Source organism: Fusarium flagelliforme, assembly GCF_020744385.1.
Source record: "Fusarium flagelliforme strain FIESC 12 MPI-CAGE-AA-0113 chromosome Unknown B0J16scaffold_5, whole genome shotgun sequence".
In the NCBI taxonomy this organism is placed as follows: Eukaryota; Fungi; Ascomycota; class Sordariomycetes; order Hypocreales; family Nectriaceae; genus Fusarium; species Fusarium flagelliforme.
Genome location: NW_025763507.1, coordinates 2,291,521 through 2,311,788, shown reverse-complemented (window position 1 = coordinate 2,311,788; position 20,268 = coordinate 2,291,521). Strand labels below are relative to the sequence as shown.

General features: G+C 49.5%; 5 protein-coding genes across 5 annotated transcripts; 3 read left to right on the top strand and 2 right to left on the bottom strand.

Annotated features, from left to right (window-relative positions):
* Nucleotides 1-1,622: 1,622 nt before the first annotated feature.
* On the top strand, nt 1,623-2,407 carry B0J16DRAFT_159646 (uncharacterized protein). The gene is made up of 2 exons (XM_046122183.1): nt 1,623-1,652; nt 1,710-2,407. The coding sequence occupies exon 2, from the start codon at nt 1,819-1,821 to the stop codon at nt 2,197-2,199; it is 381 nt and encodes a 126-aa protein (XP_045981441.1). The 5' UTR covers nt 1,623-1,652; nt 1,710-1,818; the 3' UTR covers nt 2,200-2,407.
* On the top strand, nt 2,406-3,965 carry B0J16DRAFT_159637 (anaphase-promoting complex, subunit 10-domain-containing protein). The gene is made up of 2 exons (XM_046122182.1): nt 2,406-3,286; nt 3,338-3,965. Exons 1-2 carry the CDS (start codon nt 2,742-2,744, stop codon nt 3,864-3,866), a joined length of 1,074 nt encoding a protein of 357 aa, XP_045981440.1. The 5' UTR covers nt 2,406-2,741; the 3' UTR covers nt 3,867-3,965.
* A 132-nt stretch (nt 3,966-4,097) lies between these two features.
* Nucleotides 4,098-10,607, bottom strand: B0J16DRAFT_307211 (uncharacterized protein). The gene is made up of 5 exons (XM_046124818.1): nt 10,083-10,607; nt 8,727-9,814; nt 8,252-8,671; nt 8,120-8,176; nt 4,098-7,675 (listed from the first exon to the last, which is right to left on the bottom strand). The coding sequence occupies exons 1-5, from the start codon at nt 10,258-10,260 to the stop codon at nt 4,367-4,369; spliced, it is 5,052 nt and encodes a 1,683-aa protein (XP_045981439.1). The 5' UTR covers nt 10,261-10,607; the 3' UTR covers nt 4,098-4,366.
* A 728-nt stretch (nt 10,608-11,335) lies between these two features.
* On the top strand, nt 11,336-15,982 carry B0J16DRAFT_356773 (uncharacterized protein; the record flags this gene model as incomplete). The annotated part of the gene is made up of 7 exons (XM_046129497.1): nt 11,336-11,821; nt 11,871-12,612; nt 12,685-12,845; nt 12,879-12,900; nt 12,931-13,560; nt 13,674-14,021; nt 14,127-15,982. 7 exons carry the CDS (start codon nt 11,336-11,338, stop codon nt 15,980-15,982), a joined length of 4,245 nt encoding a protein of 1,414 aa, XP_045981438.1.
* Nucleotides 15,983-16,092: 110 nt separating this feature from the next.
* Nucleotides 16,093-16,919, bottom strand: B0J16DRAFT_159463 (uncharacterized protein). Its single transcript, XM_046122180.1, has one exon. The coding sequence runs from the start codon at nt 16,635-16,637 to the stop codon at nt 16,203-16,205; it is 435 nt and encodes a 144-aa protein (XP_045981437.1). The 5' UTR covers nt 16,638-16,919; the 3' UTR covers nt 16,093-16,202.
* Between the last annotated feature and the right edge of the window lie 3,349 nt (nt 16,920-20,268).

The following is a 20,268-nucleotide window of genomic DNA, read 5'->3' as shown; positions in this document are numbered from 1 at the left end:
ATGGCATTGATGGTGGGTATGTGAGCTGAGCACGGAAGGACGCTGAACGTCAGCATGCATTGGGAGCGAATAGAAGTCGAACAAGCTGAGACGAGCCGCAACCAAAGCCTTGAATTGAATCCACAGAAGCAAAAAGAGGATCCAAAGCTTGGATCTTGTGAAGGACATTGAAGGACCAGCTTCATGGGACGACCCTGAAGATCTACCAGTAGACGTGGCCAGCGGAGAGGCCGGTAGTTAAGTGAAAACGACAATGACGCACCAAGATCTTAACGATGGCGGCAGCTCGGACCAAGAATTCGGATCGTTGCCAATGAAACGGTTCAAGGTGAGGCGTGTTCGAGTGATCGGAGCCGGGATGATGGCTGTAAATGAGGCTGGCGATGTGGCCTATAGGACTCGAAACAAAGGGCAATACGTAGGCCGTGCATGTCACCAACGTCCTTAGTCGACAACTAGAAGGAAGACTGCACTATGTAAATGATGTTCTGTATCAACGCAGATACCACAAGCCGATGTTTCATGTTTGCTAGGCTCTGCACTAAAGGTGAAATCAGACGATTTCCTGCATGCCTCACTCTTTAGTCAGGACGGTAAGGGCTGAAGCTATTTCGGCATACCCGTTCCATCTCAGGATCTGAGTCGATGGCTTTAATTTCTAGGGGACCTCGTGCCTGTCTTGGTGGGTATTTGTACCATGGTCGCCGTTGAACGGGTATACCGTAGGCGGACATGGTCACGGCGTCGTTGCGGGGGGAGGGGAGGCTAAACGGGCAACCCCCCTTTCCCATTTGATTAAGAAATTATCGACTTGTTTCAGTGTAACGGTATCGAAGATCAAGATCAGTTGAGAGAGCATTCGACGTTGGTCATCCTGTTCCGAGATAACCTCCCTGCTTGATTGATGTAAGCCAGCGGCGTAGCAGAACGACAACTCAGCTCCTCAGCCTCAGAGGCGAATGACGCGATCCACCAGGAAGCTAAAGCCAAAGCCAAACTGCAAACTTGGCAGTTCCATTCAAGATGTTCTGGAAGTCTTTTCTTTTCCATGTGTGGGGTCGTGATTCGTACGACATCCCCGTAAGAGAGAGGCTAGAAAAGGCTGGTTCACCCCTGCAAGTCATAATTGCAACCAGGAACCTGGGAAAGAAGAGATCGTCGCTTGGATATACTGTAAAAACGAGAGGTTGGTTCAGTTAAGCTTTTGCTGAAGCGAAGCCGCAACCAGACGAGGAACTGTGAATGTCAGTCAATTGCTGTGCTGCATCGGACGGTTCTGCAGAGTGATGGCATTGTCCCTGCGTTTCTTTTTCCTTTTTCTTTCCTTTTTCCGTCTCCTTTCACGAGTAGCAATAATTAGATGATACCGATATTTGAGACACGCCCAGACCATTTCAGGTCAGGTAAGGTCAAAGCATTGTTAGACCAGGGTGAGAATTCAAGTTGGTGGTTAGATGGCAGGGATAAGAGTCAGCTCGCGAGCTATGCCATACTGGGAAGGCTTGAAATAGAAACCACGTGACAGCGCGCTCATCCATCCACTCACATCACATTTTCCCTAACTGGATGCACAATCGCGACCGCGCCTAATCAATTGACTGTATCAAAGTACGGATACAGTAGGGGAATTGGCTGTAGCAGCCTGTAGGTTAGTAGGTTGGTACTGGACTGCCTGTATATGGATTGCGGTGTTGATTTTAGCTACCTAGGTAACTGCTCTTGAATCTGGTGACAGTAACTGCAACTGCAACTACAACTACAACTATAACTGCCTGCAACTGCCTGCCACTGCCACTGCCACTACCTATAGTAGTAAGCATGGATATCACGCGTGGCTCAAGAAGAGCCCGTCATGTAGCTGCCACGCATGGAAACACAAGCGCAAATGCAAATAATACGCATGCGTATACAAACGCAGCATCGAGCCCGAGACCTCAAACGTCCGAGATAGCCTCATCTCCAGTCCCCCAACTTGCCGCCACTCCAAGCGGTCCTGCTGCTAGAAGTAGACTTCATCCAAGTCAAGGAGCATCTCCAGTTGCTGCCCCTCTGATAACTCCCGATGGGCCTCCGCTTCATCCAACACCTAATCAGCCACCAGATCAGCAGCGACGACGTCGAGCACCACCCCCAAACCCATTTCGTCTTTATAGAAGTAAGTTGGATTCTTGTTCCCATGTTGAATCCCTCTTCTGGTAGTAGCGCAGTACAATATTGCCTGGACCGTTGCAATGTGGCAGTGTTGAGAGTATTGGCCAGCTGGTATCGAGTGACAGCTTGCGTGCACCGTTTACTTGATCAAAAGATGGTTTACCTGCCGTCAAGTTCAAAACCCTGCTTGACCTGTGGCATTTTCACTTGACACTTCCACAACACCCTGTGAGCTTCCTTGCAACTGCACAATTACATCAATTTTTCCCTCAGCTATACCCTCTTCTGCTCTTGCATTCACTCGTGACCATCTCTGGCGTATTGCAGAGATACACCCTTCATCTCCGTATATCTAAGAAAAACCTCCCCTGTTTTGCGAACATGCCTCCTCGTCGGCGTCAGGTTTCTGCGCGCAGTCATCCCTACTGTTATAAAGGGCGTATGGCTCGAGTTCCTCTCGGCAATCTTCCTTTCAAACAGAAGAATGGCGAATTGCTTTGCGAGCGCGAGCGACTCATAAGACCGCTTCCTTTTGCACATGGGAAGACAAGGAGAACGATTATGCCGCCATTCACGCCACCGAGCAGAACATGGAGATTCTTGAGGAACGAATCAATGAGAGGAATGAGAGGAATGAGAGAGAGAGGCAAACAAGACGGTATATTAACGCTCTTATAGGCACACAAGTTGCCCAAGGCCCACGTCTCAGTATGCCTCAGCTCGATTACGATGGCTCTAGCTCTGAGCCTGAACCCGATGACAGTATCCTCCATGGCCGAGCTCGTCCAATGCCCGCACAAGCTGCCGCCATAGCCACTGGAGCCGAGACTTCTTTCAACGGTACTCCTGCTGCTGCTGATGAGGAAGACTCAGAAGCCGATCAGCCAAGTGGCTCACCCGAGGAGTATGAAGACGAAAATTCGAGCATCGAAGAGGAAGACGCCGATGAGGATGGGGATGAGGATGAGGAAGACGATGTCGACGAAGAGCAAGCTCAGGACATAGCTCCCCTTTTCGATCCCGCTACGGCCGGTCTCAAGGAGATTTCCAACCTCGCTCGCTTTACCGTCAGTAGTCACAAGCCTGGTAACGGAGTCGAAGAGCTCAAGAGTGATGATCTCAAGCAGTTCTGGCAGTAAGTGCATTTGCAGCCCATTGCCTCTCTTTCAACTAACACTCATTCAAGATCCGACGGCCCTCAGCCCCACAAACTCACCATGTACTTCACCAAGCGTGTTGGAATTCGCGACATTCGATTTTATGTCGATTATAATGAGGACGAATCCTACACCCCGACCAAGGTCGTCTTCAAAGCTGGTACTAGTGAGAACAACCTCATTGAGTTCGCAACCATGGCCATGGAGAATCCTGTGGGTTGGCAACAAGTCCCCATTGCTGGTGCCGGCGGTGACCCTGACGGTAATACTCTTGTTGCGTGGGTTGTGCAGATGCAGATTCTTGAGAACCACCAGAACGGCAAGGACACACATTTACGTGGTATCAAAATCTACTCTTTCGATAATGACTCAGCTCTTGGCCCCGGACGTGACGGGAACCCCGTCGACGACGTTGTCGGACTGTTGGATAACGCTACTGGCCGCGCTGATGCCGGTGTCACCCGTACCCGAATGAGCAACTTCGGCACTGCTCACTTTGAACCTGGTGAGGGAGGTCTATCTATTCCCGAGTTCATGCGGGAACCCGAGATTCGATAAAGAGGGATGTTCACCAAGAACAAAACCCCAATCGCATACACGAAACCTGTTATAGAGTCTGGGTTCGGAAAGATATTGGTTGTCAACATGCACAATCTGTGTTCAGGACGTGATGGGCATGGGTTACGACGAGTTTATGAAAGTCCCCAGCAGACGGCTCAAGCAGACTAGAGAGACGTTGTGAAGATTTGTATATAAATGTCTTCAACTGACACATGGAGAAACGAGGATGTTAACATTAAAAATACCATTGTTATTGAGGAAACGCAATCAACGACCCTTTCTATATCAGTAGTGCCAGGTGCACTGCCAGCTTTTGATGAATTATCGCACTCAGCCCACTCCGTATTAACAATGGAAAACACTATACTAATATTACACGTCGGCTTTAGTGCAAAGGCTTGATGATCGTACCAACGCGTCAGCCGAACACTCACTCTACCACTTCTCATGTTTGTTCATCTCCCCCGTCCTCTTGTTTTACGGCAATCACTTGCACATTATCTAATGCGTGCAGGCATGTCTTCCATGTCGTCCATCACACTGTCCGAGTCGTCAGCGGCAGTGGGTAGCTCGGTAGTGGTAGTGGACCGGAACCTGCTAGGCGTCTTTCGTTTGCGTGTCTTGGCTTCTTCGACTTCAGAGTCATCATCTGCGGGAGCAGAAGGTTGTGTTCCTTCGGAATCCTCGATGGGGTCTTGAGACGGAGCTGCGGTACGCCTTGTAGAACGTCTGGTTGGTGTGGGCTTGACTGGTGTAGATCGAGCTGACGACTTTCGTGGAGCTTTCGGCGGCTTGGCTTTGCCAAAACCTGTTCTCTTTGCCACCCGAGTGGCCTTGGGAGGCGCTGGCTCGGCAAACACAGGAGTGCCCACAGGCTTGTTGATGAGTGCCTGCTCTTCGACGCTGGGCGGCACCTCCTCTTCGATCTCTTCGAGTGGCATGGGCTCGGCAGAGAGAGCTGGGTCAACCATTTCAGCGGCTTCCATAGGTGCTAGATCCGCGACTGGTGCAACCGGGTCCATCGATGCCGTTGGAGCAGGGCTGTAATCTTCCATTGGTGCAATAGGCAGGTCGGGTTGAATGTTCTCGTCGACCATACCGTACCCGCCAGCCTGGTGCTCATCTGCCTCTTCGCCAGCCTGGTACTCGTCTCCATCCTCGTCAGCCTCGGTGATGTATTCAGCACTGATGTTTTGGCCATTTGCGGGTGTGCTGCTGTTGATCTGGCCGATCGGAATACTGTTCACGAACTCCACTTCTTCAGCATCGTCGTAGAGAGTGTCCTCTACATTCGGGAGCTCGCCTGTCTGGCTGTAAATATCCATCAGATATGATGCGCAGTCACGTACAGTCTTCTCTTGATAGCCAGGTACTGTACGCTTCAGGCGTCGCCACAAAAGCATCTGTGTAGGTCGATGCCAGCTGGCGCGGAAGGTTTTATCAACAAGTCGTTGCCAAGGAATCTTGGACTCGATTCGCGCCGATGAGTTGTGAATGGCCAAGACCATACGGTAGCGTTCTTCATCAGGCATGGCGGCGATTTGACGGCGAGCCTTCTCCAGGCGGAAAGTGATAGAGGCGTCGGGTGCAGCAGATGCCAGCTGGTCCTTAACGTGAGTTTTGATATTCATGGCCTTCCACTTGGTCATACACTGGAGTCGACTACGTTTTCTTCCCATCTGCTCACTAATCGTTTGCCAGTCGATAAGCTCCACGTACGGCCTCTGGAACCTTGTGTCTGTTGGATTGTCGTGTCGTTGTTGGTCTATTGCATCGATGGTATGCATGACAACCTCAACCAACTTTTGTTCTTCTTCCTCTGTCCATCTATCCTTTTGCTGGCTGGCTCCGCAAATAATATAGTTGCGGTAACGGTCTCGAAGATCTTCAGGGTGGCGGTTGATGATACCCGCGATCTTGGACCACTTCTTACCATTGGTCTCAATTAGATCACGAAGCTCCTGATCTTGTTCGGTAGTCCAGGCGCCACGAGCGACGAAGTTATGAAATTTCTTTCGAGTAATGTTGATAATTTTCTGTCGGTGGCGGTCAGGGCAAGTTGCAAAGATTCGGTCCCAAAAAGCGGCATGCTCTTCACCGGCGGCCGTGCCTCCAGGCGCATGGATCATCGTGTTCAGCTGGTACTGTTCCATATCGTTGGCAGAACGATAGGCCTCAACTGCTTTTGCGATACGGCCGAGTTCTTCTTCACTGAAACGTCCCTTGGTATGGTTGTCCATTCGGTCACGACGTGCGGCTGCTGCTCTTGGCTCTTCCTCATCCTGTCCAGCCTGCATTGAACGAGACACATTGGCCTCGGACTTTTTACGGTTCGAAGCTTTCTTAGCACGCTTTGAAGGTGCCGGTGTTGTGGCAGAGGGCGATGCTAACGGGGCGAGATCATCCTGCTCAGGAGACGGCGACTTTTCGAAGAATGTGGGTTTGGCCTTCTTTGTCTTAGCTGACGCGGACCGCGATTTCTTTGCGCTTGCGATGGGCGGGTTCGGGGTTTGTAGAGGGCTTCCCGGAATATCGTACACATCCTGAGTTGTCTGTTGGCGTTGCGCCGATGTGGGGATCTCAATCTTATCGTGCTGGTCTGCTGAGTCCTGGGAATTGGTGTTGTTCTGCGCATTGATGACATGCTCATTCCATGCTTCTCGGGCCATTCGCTCAACATCTTCATTATGAGTGATTTGTGACCCATTGGCTTCGCGGGGCTCGACTGGTCCACTGCCTTCTTCTTCTTGGTTTCCCTGTGCAGTCGGAACATCCAAGTCCATCTCGTCGGGAGCGGCACTACCCTCTCGTGACCGAGCATCGCGTGTCTCAAGACGGGCAGCACTTGGCGATTCTGGGGGATCCTCTGCAACATCATCATAGATGGCACCTGGACGAGACGCGTTCCGAGTGCGCAAAAACGATGCAGCTGGGGAGTCGCGAGTATTCACTCCTTCTAATGTACTCTGGGCGCCTTCTTGAGTTTCTGGCACGATATCTTGAGACTCAGCGGCGACTCCATCGTCGCGTGATCTACGCTTTTTGCGCTGTTTGACATCTGTAGAGTCGGAAGAATTGCGCTTGCGTTTCGTCTGCGTAGCAGGAGTAGGACCATCATCATAAAGGTCGACGGCTGAAATCTGCTGAGGCAGAGATTGATATGCGTTCGAGGAGTTCTTTTCGGCGAGGCTATCAGGTATCTCGGCTACCTGCGCTGAATTTTTCTTGGATTTTCTCTGCTTGCGCGAGGAATCTTCTTCCGTCAAAAGTTGGAGAGATGCGTCGTCACTGGTGCTTTTCCGTTTGCGCTCCTTCTTATCACGCTTGTGCTTTCGTGTTTGGGAGGAAGGTGCCTCTTCTGTCATGAGTGCCTCGGGTGCTTTCTCGTCGTAAGGTGCATTATTAAGCTGGGATGAGTAGGGAGCTTGTGTCGCGTTGCTATCGAACATTTCGAGCACGCCGAAGTCTTGATCCTGGTCGTCATTGTCTGAACCAGCCTGAACATCGTTGTCGTAGCTATCCAACCCTCCAACACCATCAATTGGCTGGTCCTCGGTTTCCATATTTTCGTGGGCCATCCTGGATGGTAGATTTAGATCTTCATGAAGCTCGTTTTGGGGTTCGCTCTCGTGCTGCTGCTTGTTGTCGTGGTCGTGACCAGCGGCGTTGTCGTTGTTTTGCTTATCTGGCCTTTTGGGCTGTAAGCCAGGCACAAGAGACCGCAGAGTAGATGCGAGCCGAAAGTCGGGCCACTTGCTGCTACCGGTGCCGTTCGATGACATCGAAAAGCTTCTTTGCGACGATAGCTTTTATCTCGTCCAAAGAACGCGAGATGCAGACGTGTAGGGTAAGGTGAATTTGCAAGAAGGGTGGGGCGTCACGAAAAAAAACTGACGGGCAGCGGTTAACCTAGAGATGTTTGCTCGGATCGCGTTGTCGTGGCAAAGATCCGGTGGGTCACGTGACAAACACGGTCAACATTCACCCCTTTTGTAGAAGCCAGCTAACTTATCGATGGGTAAATGTAAACAAGCCACCGATTAGTGTTTAAACTGCATGCATATTATGTGTTGAGCTCAAAATATTGATGATTAATCTAAAGAAATACAGCAACTACCTAGTCTTAGGTTTATTTATATAGATAATGCTGTTTCGACATGTGTCAAGGGAATCTATGTAAATTCGTTTAGTTATACAGGTCGCTTCATCACGAACCGAAATATCCATCCACCTGCGCCTTGTCCGTCCACCTGATCCCGCCTAAGCCCTTCCATCGTTATGCTCTTTGTATAAACATGATCGGACCCCTACCGAGAGAATGATGAATGCGGTCATTATTCTGGACTTGGCGGCCCCTCATTTCCAGGAAACCACTGTACTACCTTTGGCTCTTCGCCTTCCCTCAACTTTACCGTGATACCCTTTCGGGTTTGCTCGATCTCGTATTGACCACCGAGCACCAAATCCTTGGTGACAAGCTCGCGGGTTCGGCCCAAACTCTCAATGGCGGCAATTCTCTCTATGGTGAGTTCCAGATGCTTGTCAAAACCAGGCTCGGAACATATCTCTCTGAACGCACGATGCATCGGTACGCTGCTTGCACGAACATCTGCCTGGCTTGTGATGCTAAACAAGTTCAGGCTGTCGAGGTCTCGAATAAAGTCGCATCTCGTCATGATTTGCTGGGCGATGTGAAACGGATATGTCGGAAGCTTATGCCCTTCAATAGGATCATACGTCTCGTCATTCGCTGTGTCGTCTTCTTTGTCAACCAAGGCCTTAGCCAGACTCATAGCAGCAGCCTTTTAGTTAGTCAGCGAATTGTTCAACAAGACCATGATAGTTGCTCCAACTTACAGCCCACTTCTGTTGATCCATAACATCGTCATCCATCTCCTTGCCCAAGATCCAGCATTGATTGAGGAACCATTTCTTTTCAATTTCCTTGATTCTTTCGCAAGTGCCAAGCATGTCCCTACTCTTTGCTACTCTGTTGAGAAAGCTTAAGCGTCCCCCAACCCTGTCATATACCTCTTCGAGAAGTCCGTGTTCAACCTTCTCCTTCCAGTACTTCTGTCGATACCTCTGTAGGGCCGATATAGCCTGTTGCTTGGGCAGGTCTGTAACAGGAAGAACCTCCATTCTGGTAGCTAGCTGCTTCAGGCGCTCGTATACCCAGTAATCATCCGAGTTGAAAACCATGGTAACAATGTTAGCAGCAGCCCACTGCTCAGCCTTTTGCTGGAGAAGTTCAATCAGGTCTCGTCCATCATCATCGTGCCGGAGAAGATGCATCTGGTTTACGATGACCACAAGAGGCTTGCCTCTCTCTTTCCGCTTCGTCATGGCCACCTTTTCCAGCTTGTTCAAGGCACGCTCAATATCTAGCAGAGCCGTGGTGTCGCGGGGGCCCCTCTCGCTGAAATATCCGCCGATGTAATCCTCATGGAATTCATAGTCAAGAGCTTTGCCAAGGCGAATACGAAAGATTTCGAGGTCAGCATGGGCCTCAAACATGGCAACACCATCGCCATCGTTTTTTCGCATAGCATCAATGAGCATACTGCTTTTACCACATCCCTTCTCACCTATCAAGAGGTGGTAGTGTCCTGTGATACTTCCCAGGACGATGGCGTCAACTCGCTCTTGCTCGGGACGGAATATCCAGTGTTCATTGGTGCCGCCAGGTTGGTGAGGAACATCCTTTCCAATTGCAGCCAAGTCGAGGACAGGATCACCAGGCTCAAAAGCATGTGTCATCTTTTTAATGACAAGCCATTTATAAAACTTGTGATATATATAACCTGCAGCAGCAAAGCCTAAGCCCAGAACGAGTATGGAAGCGAAAGTTGTGGCTGCAGATTCTCCCATCTTGGCTAAAAGTGAAGGCTCTGAAGAAGGTCTTTGACCTCCTTGGCCCTCAGTATCGCAGTCTTGAGGTTCATCTACTTGGGGGTGAAAGAATTAGCAATGACTCGAATTCAAATTCGACTACGTAGCATCCAGCAATGGTTCTACGAATGAAGATCCGCGAACATGATTGAACTCGCAACATGATAGCTTGTCGGTCGTAGTTCAAAACTACGGTGGCGAAGAAATAATCTTAAGAGAAGAAGGAAAAAAAAGCTGAATATATGTAGGCATGATGTCCAGGATTGGGTCCAAAGAACCTAGATACGAGCAGAAAAATCATGGTATGACGTGACAACATACCTCTCTTTTTGTTAGACTGGGTTGAGAACTGGAGCTTGCTGACAATGTTGGGATTTCGGTTCGGGCCCCAATGCCGAATATGAGGAACTGCTGAGAGTGCCAAGTTCCAGGAGCTGACAGCTGGAGCTGAAGGTTGGTTGAGGCGACGCACCAGGCGCCCTGAATGCCGGAGAATCATAGGTGAGATACGCAGGTACCTACTACCTAGGTACTATAGGTAGGTAGGCAGGATTTCGAGTAGATCCACAACCTATTCAATTGATGTGCTGATGAAGCTGCTAATAGAACAGACAAAGAAGAAAATGGAAGGAAAGAAAGGGAGTTGAAGCTCGACAAAGATGGTTGCTTGCTTCGTGGCACCAAACAAAAACAGGTTCAGGCCAATTCAAGCTTGGCTTAGTCTTGTCCCGACTAAAAACAAAGTTAGGTATTGTAGCTAGACGTGCTGCGTCAGAACCACCCAGTGACAGTTAGCTGCCCTGAAACTGGCTGCGATTGGCCTTGGCACCCAAATTTAACCAGATCATCGGCGACAGCTGCAGAAGCTTCCCCTGTAATTTCAGTGAGAGGGCCCGTTATTCTCGGCACTAGTCCATTTTAGCGAGGAATGTAGGAGGCCTCGTCAATTAAACCTGAATGGAGATTCAGCAGGTCAGGGGTTTGAGATGCATGTCACCAACGTCCACCTCAAAAATGACCTCACGAAATAAATTGCAGTCAACACCACAGAGACCCATTGTTTTATCAGTGAATAAAATATCCTTCCATTAGAGGAACAACGATACAATTCAAGAAAATGGCATGTGATACATGATACTATATAATTGTGCACTTGCATTTAATCACGATGGAAGTGGAAGTGGAAGTGGAAGGCAAGAGCAGATCTGGACGGACAGTGAATACCTGCCTTGAAAAACGTCTTGCCTCCAGGCACTCGCCCACTGACAATGCAAACGGGCAAACACCAAGACTACAAGGCCCCGACCGCCTAGAAGCACCTGCACCTGCACCTACACCTACGCCTACACTACAGCTGGCGTTTGCAATGATGAGGCCAAACATATCGCGGCTGCCTACAACCTTCAAACTTCAAGCGCTCGCCATAGGTTCGCTGCCCGTTTAGCAACACGCAAAGTTAATCAAAAACTTTACCCGTCACGCTCTGCCAACTTCATAACGTCTTTACTTTCCAAACCATCTCGCACTTGCGTCATGTTTCCTCTTTGTATGTGAACCATAGACCTTCAGGAGAAATGCCACCGTACGCCGCCGACCTTGAATCCTGGTGGTTAGGCAGTGGTTACGATGCTATCAAAGACCTGATAGATGGCGCGGTGGATGACCTGAACCCTCAACAGTGCGGGTTTGCACAACAAATAAGGAGGAGGTTGTTATCATTCGACAACGACTCAAACATTCGGGCTCAGATCATCAAGGATTGGCCAACGATTCGCATCGCTAGAGGGGTCGACTATAATGCAAATACTCGCAAGTATGCCAAGTACATCGCTTCTACCATCTTCAGAAAACCTCAAAATGGAGGCATCGATTTTAATCTCGCCATGAATGGCTTAGGCTACCTGGATGCAATGGAGATTCGCCGTCTTCGCCTCCTCAAAGCTACACATACTGCCATCGAAGCTGCTTCGCCACGCGAAAGTCGACCTCCAATGCTTAAGGAGCTTGAACGGATGTCATCTACCAACTTTAAGCATCTGCATGCCGGGTTTAGAATATGTGTAAGGCGTGTTATACCGTGTTGAAAGCTTAGTTAGCTGACTGTTTCAGATTCTCACCCAAGAGCTGACCAAGGATTTCAAGCAAAGGAAGGAGGTTACTCAGATACTGGCACTACTCAATGCACTGGTGCCTTCGGCTGTGCTCATGGGCGACGACGATGATGTAGATCCGACCCCGCATTCATCAGGCGTCCGTGATAGTATCCGCTTCTCAGTCTTTGAACATCTGACTTCCAAGGATTGTTTCTCACGAGAGCGGCAGGAAGTCATCCAAATGAAGCTGCGCTGCTGGTGTGATACCCCCGATTATCCAAGAGCCAGGGATGCTATGGTGCGCTACTGTGAGGAATTCAAGAAGCTGGAACCGGTGTGTTTGAAGATTATAAACGATCTTGAAACGAGAAATGGCGACACTGGGCTTTATCATTATCATGCAGTATCTGCTGACTCTATCATGATGTCCGACACGGATACATCAATCAGTTATGATCGACCGCCGGTAGATTCTTCTAAAGTCAAGAACGTCGTTCTTACCCAGAACACATCACTCGCCAGCCAAGTGTCAACAAAAACGTCGATTGCCGCCGGACCTCTTCTGGCCTTTCACCCCTTGCTAAGAGGTATGCCGGGTCGAGAAATAAGCCCTGCAACAACGGATGGTGCTCTGCTCGCTAGAGAGATCGATCCGCCACCTGTTCCTTGCTATCCCAATAATCTTTCCAATACCTTCTTTCACCAGCATCCCTTAGCCAGAGAGCTCGACATGTCGACACAAGAACAGGCAGCTCTCGGTCTTTTCCTACCTGCAGAACTCGCTGATAATCGAGAATTCTAGTACGATATCGACGGCGAGGATGAGGCAGGCGGGAATCCACCCCCGGCCGCCTGTATGCTAGATAAACCTAGAACGCAACTTGCCCCAGGAGTATTGAACAAGATCATGAAGAAAAAGCACCACCAGCCTGACTCGCCGCATAAGAAAAGATCGGAGGACACTCCTTTCCAGCAGCTGAACGGGTCTATGGTTAGTTCCAACACTATTAGGTCAAGCCAAAAGGAACATTCACCAATACCCACGCGTAAGATCTCTCGATCTGAACCGTTTGCAGGTGTAGAGCACTGGAAATTGAGTTCCGAAGATAACAGGCATGAAGCCCCTCCTCTGTTTCTGGGCGTTCTACACAGTCCTGAGTCGCCTGCCGCACCAGACACGCAAGGGCCAGGTGTCCAAAAAACAGCAACAGAGACAGAAAATCTTTCTAGACCGACATGGAAGCTTGCAAGCCCCCGGGTTTCGCCTATGGAATACGCTCGCATGTATCTGATAGAGAAATCCCCGGCAGAACGCGAGAACCGGGAGTGTAGACTTCCAAGATATGATACAGAGTGGTTTTGGACACAGAATCACGAGAAATTTCTCGTTATTCCCCGAATTCCCGAGAACATTCGACGCGATATGATCTCTGATGATTTCCATTCTGTTACTGGAACAGATACAGAAGCGTCTAACAGGGGACAGCAGGTATTGACGCCCATCACAGAGAAGCACTATACCAGGCCTATGCGTCTATCATTACACCTCGGAAAGAATCCTGAACTTTTCCCCCTCTTCACGGACAAGTCAGATTTCAATGGAGGTCACATGAAAGTCCCACATATAGAATGGCCCAACAAAGGAATAGAAAGTCGCAACTCTGTTGACGTTCGTGATGGAAGGGATCTGGCAATACCACACCGAGGTGAGTCCCACTAGCACTCCGCAACCGCAGATTCTAAACTTCGATATTAACAGATACAGGGCCAGCCGGAGGCAGAGTTGAGGACTGGAGACCGATGAGCGAAGATGAAATAGATCATTGTGAGATTTCAAATGTCATCACACCTGTGAGTGGTGGCTTTCGTGATCACAAGAAAACCTTTTCTCAGTCGAAAAGTGCCACAGGAGGAGATACTTCTGCGTGTCTGCCTTCAGCTTCCGGGAACCAAGATGAACATTGCAGTCGAGTAGCTTCAGTAGGAGGCAAGAATGACTCTTCAGTGTTTCGAAAGAGCTCTGAGATGGAATCTCTGACAGGATATTCACACCAAGTTGACGGAGAGCTTCAGGGCGACGTTGGAAACTTCGTACTATCAAGACAACTTTCAAGTGTTTGCACAAAGAAACTGTCTATTCTGGGCTTTGCCACGCAGAAAACAAAGGGTAAGATGATCGAACCCACTCCTGACCCGTTGACTATTACCGATGGGCGCAGTCCACTTGCTCGCTTTCCTATAGCAATCCAACCGACTCACCGATTAACGCCAGGGACTCTTACGAAGCGTGTTGTCGGCGATTCTGGTGGTCAATTCGTCTCCGAGGATACTCGACAAGTTCAGTTAATATCGAGCCCCTATGATAAACCCCATCAAGGGCTAAAAGCAGACTTGTGGGATATCGATGCAGAGTCGATGATATCCGAACTCCAGCCAGAGCCTTTGCAGGTTAACCGGCAGAGACCACGTGCGAACACGGAAGATGATCGAAGATGGTCAGGCATGTTTGATAAGCTGAACGCTGATGTCTCATCAACAGTTGGACGGATCGGAATCAACACCTCATGCGACCACAGCAAGGCCATGGACTATAAATTTGCTACTGTCGATAACGTAGACGACGATCATGACAATCGCACAGTAACAGAAGGCGATCGCACACCACGGGCCCTAGATAATACGATACCCAATCTTGCTAATACAACCCCAACACCCCGAGGTCTTCAGCGGTCCGCTTCGACAATCCTCACCCCAACGCAATCTACCAGAAGGCTCCAACATCAAGCTTCATACAACTTGGAGAATACTGAGCATTCTGGATTCACACCTGAACATCTCCAAGAAAACGTCGTTCATGGCACATTTCCTAGGTCGGGCGTGATGCTTAACCTCCAGGATACTCAAGCACGCCTCAGATATCCCCTTCAGGATCCTGAAGAAGTCCAGCTTAGCAGAAGTTTGGACGCGACGACCCCAAAGACCAGAAGCTTCCACGATGCACATGATACAGACCGGTATAAGCAACATTCTGTCAAAGAGTGGGTGAAATCTATCGCAACGACACCACGAAGACATAGGATCGCGTCGCACATCGGAATCGAAGACGACACAGATACTTCTGTGTCAGGTGATCAGATAGGTTCATATGGTACCTTGAATCTTCAAAATGATCGCCCTTTTGCGCTTACTTCTACAAGGGATTTCTCTCAGCGAACCGGGTCGAAACACACTCCTAGCAATGCACACCAATCCTTAGAGCAGCAGTTTGACACACAGAGTGAAGCTCGATCCCCTCCGCCTCCTGCTGGAGAGCAAAAGTTTGCTCATCGCAGAACTCCATCCCCAACGGAGCAACATGACACTGTCGTTCCGAGGACACCCTCATCAGGAATCGGTAGCATACTTCGTCGTATGCGTTCTGATCACGGTGCGCCAGCGACACCAAGAACACTAGCTTCACCTCAGCTGGCCTGGCGTCCGTTTGAGGATGATCAGCCAGAACCGCCTTGCTCTTCACCCTGGTTATCAGGCCATCGAGAGGATAAGCAGGAGATAGAGAAGCGAAGAGCTTTCTTCCGGGAAAAGGTTGAACGTGAGCTCGAGGGAAGGCAATCCCCTAAGAGGCCGAGCCGCAAAAGTTCTTTTGGAAGTATCATGACTAGAGACCATGGGATTCGAAAGAGTCTAGCTTTAGATAATCGCACAAGCAACGAGAGTCTCGTTGCCTGGAGGAGTTTCATCCAAGATGCCCCTGAGCCGCTCTTTTCGTCTCCCCCGCCACCCGTACCGCCGCTTCCTACCGGATCTCAGCTGGATCTTGCTCTCAACCGTCTTCAGCAAGCACAAACACCATCGCGGGCTGTTACTAGTGACGAGACTTCGCCTATCACTTCTTACCGGGCGAGGAAGCCCCATGGACTCAGGGTTGATACGGATTGGGCGCGCAAGGCAATCCGGGATGGAACCCGAACACCGAGTCGGAACACGGGAGCAACACCTGCCAGTGGAAACAGCCTGAGAACTGCTTTCCGTTTGAATGGTAGACGAATGAGCCATGGACGAACAATGGCGGAAGAGGAGCGCCAAGCTCTTGGAAGAGATGACGAGGTGATATCGAGACGTAATTGAAGGCACAAATTCACGGTTCGAGTGGCTCAATGCTTGGATGTCTTAAGGGTTGAATATTCTGTGTGTAAGCCATACGTACAACTGACATCTGGACCCCATCATGGAAGTGCTTTTCGCATTTGTGTACTACGCCGTCACTATCGACTTAGGTCTAGTCTAAATCACTTAACAAACCGAAACTCTGTGATTTCCAAACTCTTGTCAGGAATTCTATATCGGACTATGATGCTGTACTCTCGGTCTGGGTAAAGGTGAGACGCTTTCGGATAACCAGATGTAACAACAATGGGGCCAAGCCATCCTGCCAAGATGATGGTGGTGCTTGAGACACGTTTCTCGCCATGACACAATCAATCTGCAACTTAACTTGCAGGGTCTTGGTCACCATGAGCTTCGATCGCCATTCCCGCAGGCACATGTTGATGTTCCATGATAGATTCCACATACGTTTCTGAGGACCGAGTCGTATCATGCATGAATCACCGCGGTGCAGCAACAGCAGCAGAATACATGGAGACACGCTAGAGATGACATCCATGTCTGAAGCAAAAGCCTCAAGGACCCCAGATATCAAGACGCATGCACTTGTACAGCCACGCCACAGCACACCAGGGCGCTTCATTTCGGCATAACAAGGCCAAGAGGGGTTTTCCATGCCAGTGATTCTCAGACAACATCCAATCGCTTAAAAAATTGAGAGTTGCGGAATACCGTATCTTGCAATATCTGGGATATGGGGTAGTCTAGGGCGTTAGCTTTGATGATCGCCCCGTGACGACGCACGAGACTTGCACTCGACCGACGTCGAATCATGTGCAGAGGAGAGAACCCACGGTGTCCCCTTTTGGGAAGCTATTTGGGCCAGTCGCTATGCTATGGTTGATGCTGTCTGTATCTGGACTGGATGTTGGTGGTGATGATAATAATAATAATATTATTATTACAGTACAAGCTGGCTGCCGAGCGAGTCAAGAAGCCAAAGACAGACAGGGGAGGGGTGTTGAGCATAGGAAACAATTATTCATTAACTATAAATGAGAGGGGACATTGAGGCCAAGAACAGAACAAGAAGATCTTGCCAAGCAAATGTTTACTGTATGAAGACGTAAATTATAAATGTATGTATGTAGATGAGTGGGATAGTGCTGCGCTACGCTGGTAGGGTGGTATTTCTCATTGCAGTCCCCATTGCTCATCTTTGATAATGGCGTCGTCTTGTGATGAAGCCATCCACACATATCAAAGGGTCGACACACCGCTCCCCACGATGCCCCCACTCGTCATTCGTCACTCATTCACTAATTCATTCATCATCCATCAGTACATGTAGTACAGTAACATCACCACTCGATTTTGTCTTTGCAAACAGCCAGCCCCGCCTTCCAATGGATATGGATATGGATATGGGTATGGGTATGGGTATGGGTATCCATCCGTCGATCATCCCCAGCCTGTGCGTCTGGGGTAGGGTACATAGGTCCTGGTAGCTGTATAGGTAGGTAAATATTATTTCCTTTTATCTTCAAGAGAAACCAAATTAGGTCGTCTCACCTCGGGTTTCGGCTAACGCCCGAAGCAGCTTATCTCTATTTCGCACTCCCAAGGAGCCTCTGTTTCGTTCTCACTTATATGCAGTCGAGTATAGCCTGTAATCTTCGTGTCTTCGGACCGTCGGGACTTGGAGCTGGCGATATCATTCGACGTGTGCTGAAAACAAAATAGAGGCCATGTCAAGCCAAGCTAAACGCTAAACGCCTTGATTTCAACTTCAGTCACATAATTAAAACCACGCCAAGTTGATGGTTCCAGGGCTGACTCAACACACAAAGGGTCGTAGGAATTCGCCAGGCCGTTGTCAAATTACCTCAACCGGAGCAAATAGTCCAATCCTACCTTTAATGGTCATTTGGGCTGAGGTAGTTACGGTTATAATCTCCAGATGTTGGCTGTTCCAGTCCAGTATGAGGCCGGCACATCCCAGGATCCAATCTCCTGAATACTAGTCATGGAGTATGATGGCCTCTCCACACCGAAAGCCTCATAGGCTTAGCTTTTCTCCAACATCTATACGTACAATGCTGATGTATGCACAGCATGTAAGTGGTGGTTGGTGCATTGAACATCATTGTCTGTGCAGACCCTGATGCTATGTATGTACAGTACAGTATCCGTGCTGTATGTATGTATGTATGTCGGTTACACTAATCCCGAGCAAAGTTATGCCTGCCTTGCTCATTTCCGTCGGTCTCAAATCAATCATCAGCTTGGCCCCATGTTTTGCCAGGCAAAAATAGTAAAAGGCTGGCCAACAGCTATATCAGCCGGTCGCCAAAGCTGTAGAATTTGAGACCCAGATAGTAAATTGCAACAATTCATTCGCTCAAATGGTCAGCATCGGAGGACCTCCGTAGCCGCGGCGTGCCTCGAATCGATGCTGCTATGTCGAGAGTTGTGATTCCGCACCTCAGCAGAGATGGTCCTGGCCTAACTTAGTTGGAGTCCGGTTCACCGCATATCCCAACTTCAGGTCTGGTTCGATTCATGGCGATCTGTACCGGCCCGATAACGGGAGATCTGCTAAAGACTAGGCGACCTGAACCTCCTTCTAGGGGGATTCTATAGGCACGGGCTCAAGACAGGAGACCTTTATGTGGGCTTAATTCCGTGACAAAACGCGTGCCAGCGCGTGGCACAGACTATTTGGTGCGGTCTGGTGGACTTCAAGCGTCAAACGAAAGATGTCAGTTGACGATAGCTGCGCTTGGTGGAGTACTACGCCCTATGAAATCAACAGCGAGCATAATCTTGCGCTCAGGCTGACCCGCCTCCAGGTGTTCTAGCCCGCTTGACCCGCGCGCTTGCTGACGACTGGACACTAGGAATATCCAGTTCAGGTGATGGTTTGCTAAGGCCAACAGGGTATTGTAGTAGAGCTGCTGTAGCTACCGAGATCCAGATGTTGATGCTAAGAGGGATCGCCAGGGTCCTGACGATATATTCGTCTGGGTACGGGAGATTCTGCACGACAGCACAGTAGTACCCGGCCCAGGCTAAACCAGGTGCGATACAACTCGATGTATGTCAATACTGCAGGTCCGCCTGTCTCTCCCGATGTGCAGAATCTGCCCCTGCCTCATTATCCCTCGAACATTTCATGATCTCTCATTGCAAGTGATGGAAACACACCAACATCGCCAGTAGGTATTGGTTAGGAGTGATAAACACCAGAAGAATGCAGCTGCTGATAGATACTTGCGGGAGTCATGGACCTAGTGTGGTATGTAGGTATCAAGTCAGATCGAGTCCTAGGTATTTAGACTCAACAGCTGGTCTTGTCGATGACGTCTGTTATTCCAGATGCGCACGTTTTCAACATGTGCTAAAGATGTGGTTGGATCCGTTCACCTGCCCAGCTGCGCAGACTAGGAAAAAGACGGGAGTCAGTCAACGGACCGCGTCCCAGCCGGCGCACCGTCGAACTCAATTGTCGGGCATTATTAAATAGCTTATGGCTCCATGTACCAGGGCGGTGTAAAGCCAAGTAAATGCTATCGACAACAGATACCAGCAACATAGACCGGAACTGCACATTATTAGAGCGCGTTCATCTCAAAGGATTTGGTAAATGACCGCTAGCAAGTGCGTACATACGTTGGGGCAATATAGCACGACATAGCGTCGTGCTGCGTGTCAGCAACCCGCTCGAGACTCCTATGATCATTTAGCTTCAGCCAAACTAACCCATAAAAGGAATGACGACGACACCCTTGACCTCCAGGCCGCCGTAAATAATTGTAATCGTCTGATATTCAGTATGCCCTTCGGTCTAAAGAGTGATACTGGTAGACGCGGATACCGAAGCTGTTGGCCTGCAAGCTCGTGCCGACAACTTGGTGCGTTCGTGGTTGAAGACTTAGCTGAGACATGTTGCGTATATCGATTAATTAGAATTAACGATAAAACCGTTGTGGCTTTCAACAACTCGCCAAATGATACGTAGAATAGTAACAGTAAGCATCGCAAAGGGTTACTCATTTAGGCAAGCCGAGTCATGTATACCATCGCATACATTCAGCTGTGCTCGAGACGCTTTCAAGCTCGGGTAGAAGGATTGACAAAGCCCTCAAGTAATTAGAACAACGCCCAAAAGCGCTCCAGGGGCCCAATGGGTAATACCGTGTCAACTTGGAGGATGACTGAATGTCTGGATGTTACAACAAGTTGAAGTAAGTTATGAGAGTCCGACTCATGTTAGAGCCGGGGCCCTGTCAGTGCCTATACTCCAT

Coding starts and splice junctions, on each gene's coding strand:
- B0J16DRAFT_159463 (XM_046122180.1), bottom strand. CDS start 16,637: ATGGAAAACCCCTCTTGGCCTTGTTATGCCGAAATGAAGCGCCCTGGT.
- B0J16DRAFT_159637 (XM_046122182.1), top strand. CDS start 2,742: ATGGAGATTCTTGAGGAACGAATCAATGAGAGGAATGAGAGGAATGAG. Junction 3,287..3,337: donor GATCTCAAGCAGTTCTGGCA/GTAAGTGCATTT, acceptor CACTCATTCAAG/ATCCGACGGCCCTCAGCCCC.
- B0J16DRAFT_307211 (XM_046124818.1), bottom strand. CDS start 10,260: ATGATTCTCCGGCATTCAGGGCGCCTGGTGCGTCGCCTCAACCAACCT. Junction 8,177..8,251: donor GGGAAGGCGAAGAGCCAAAG/GTAGTACAGTGG, acceptor TTCTCTCGGTAG/GGGTCCGATCATGTTTATAC. Junction 7,676..8,119: donor AAGGGCTTAGGCGGGATCAG/GTGGACGGACAA, acceptor ACGAGATAAAAG/CTATCGTCGCAAAGAAGCTT.
- B0J16DRAFT_159646 (XM_046122183.1), top strand. CDS start 1,819: ATGGATATCACGCGTGGCTCAAGAAGAGCCCGTCATGTAGCTGCCACG.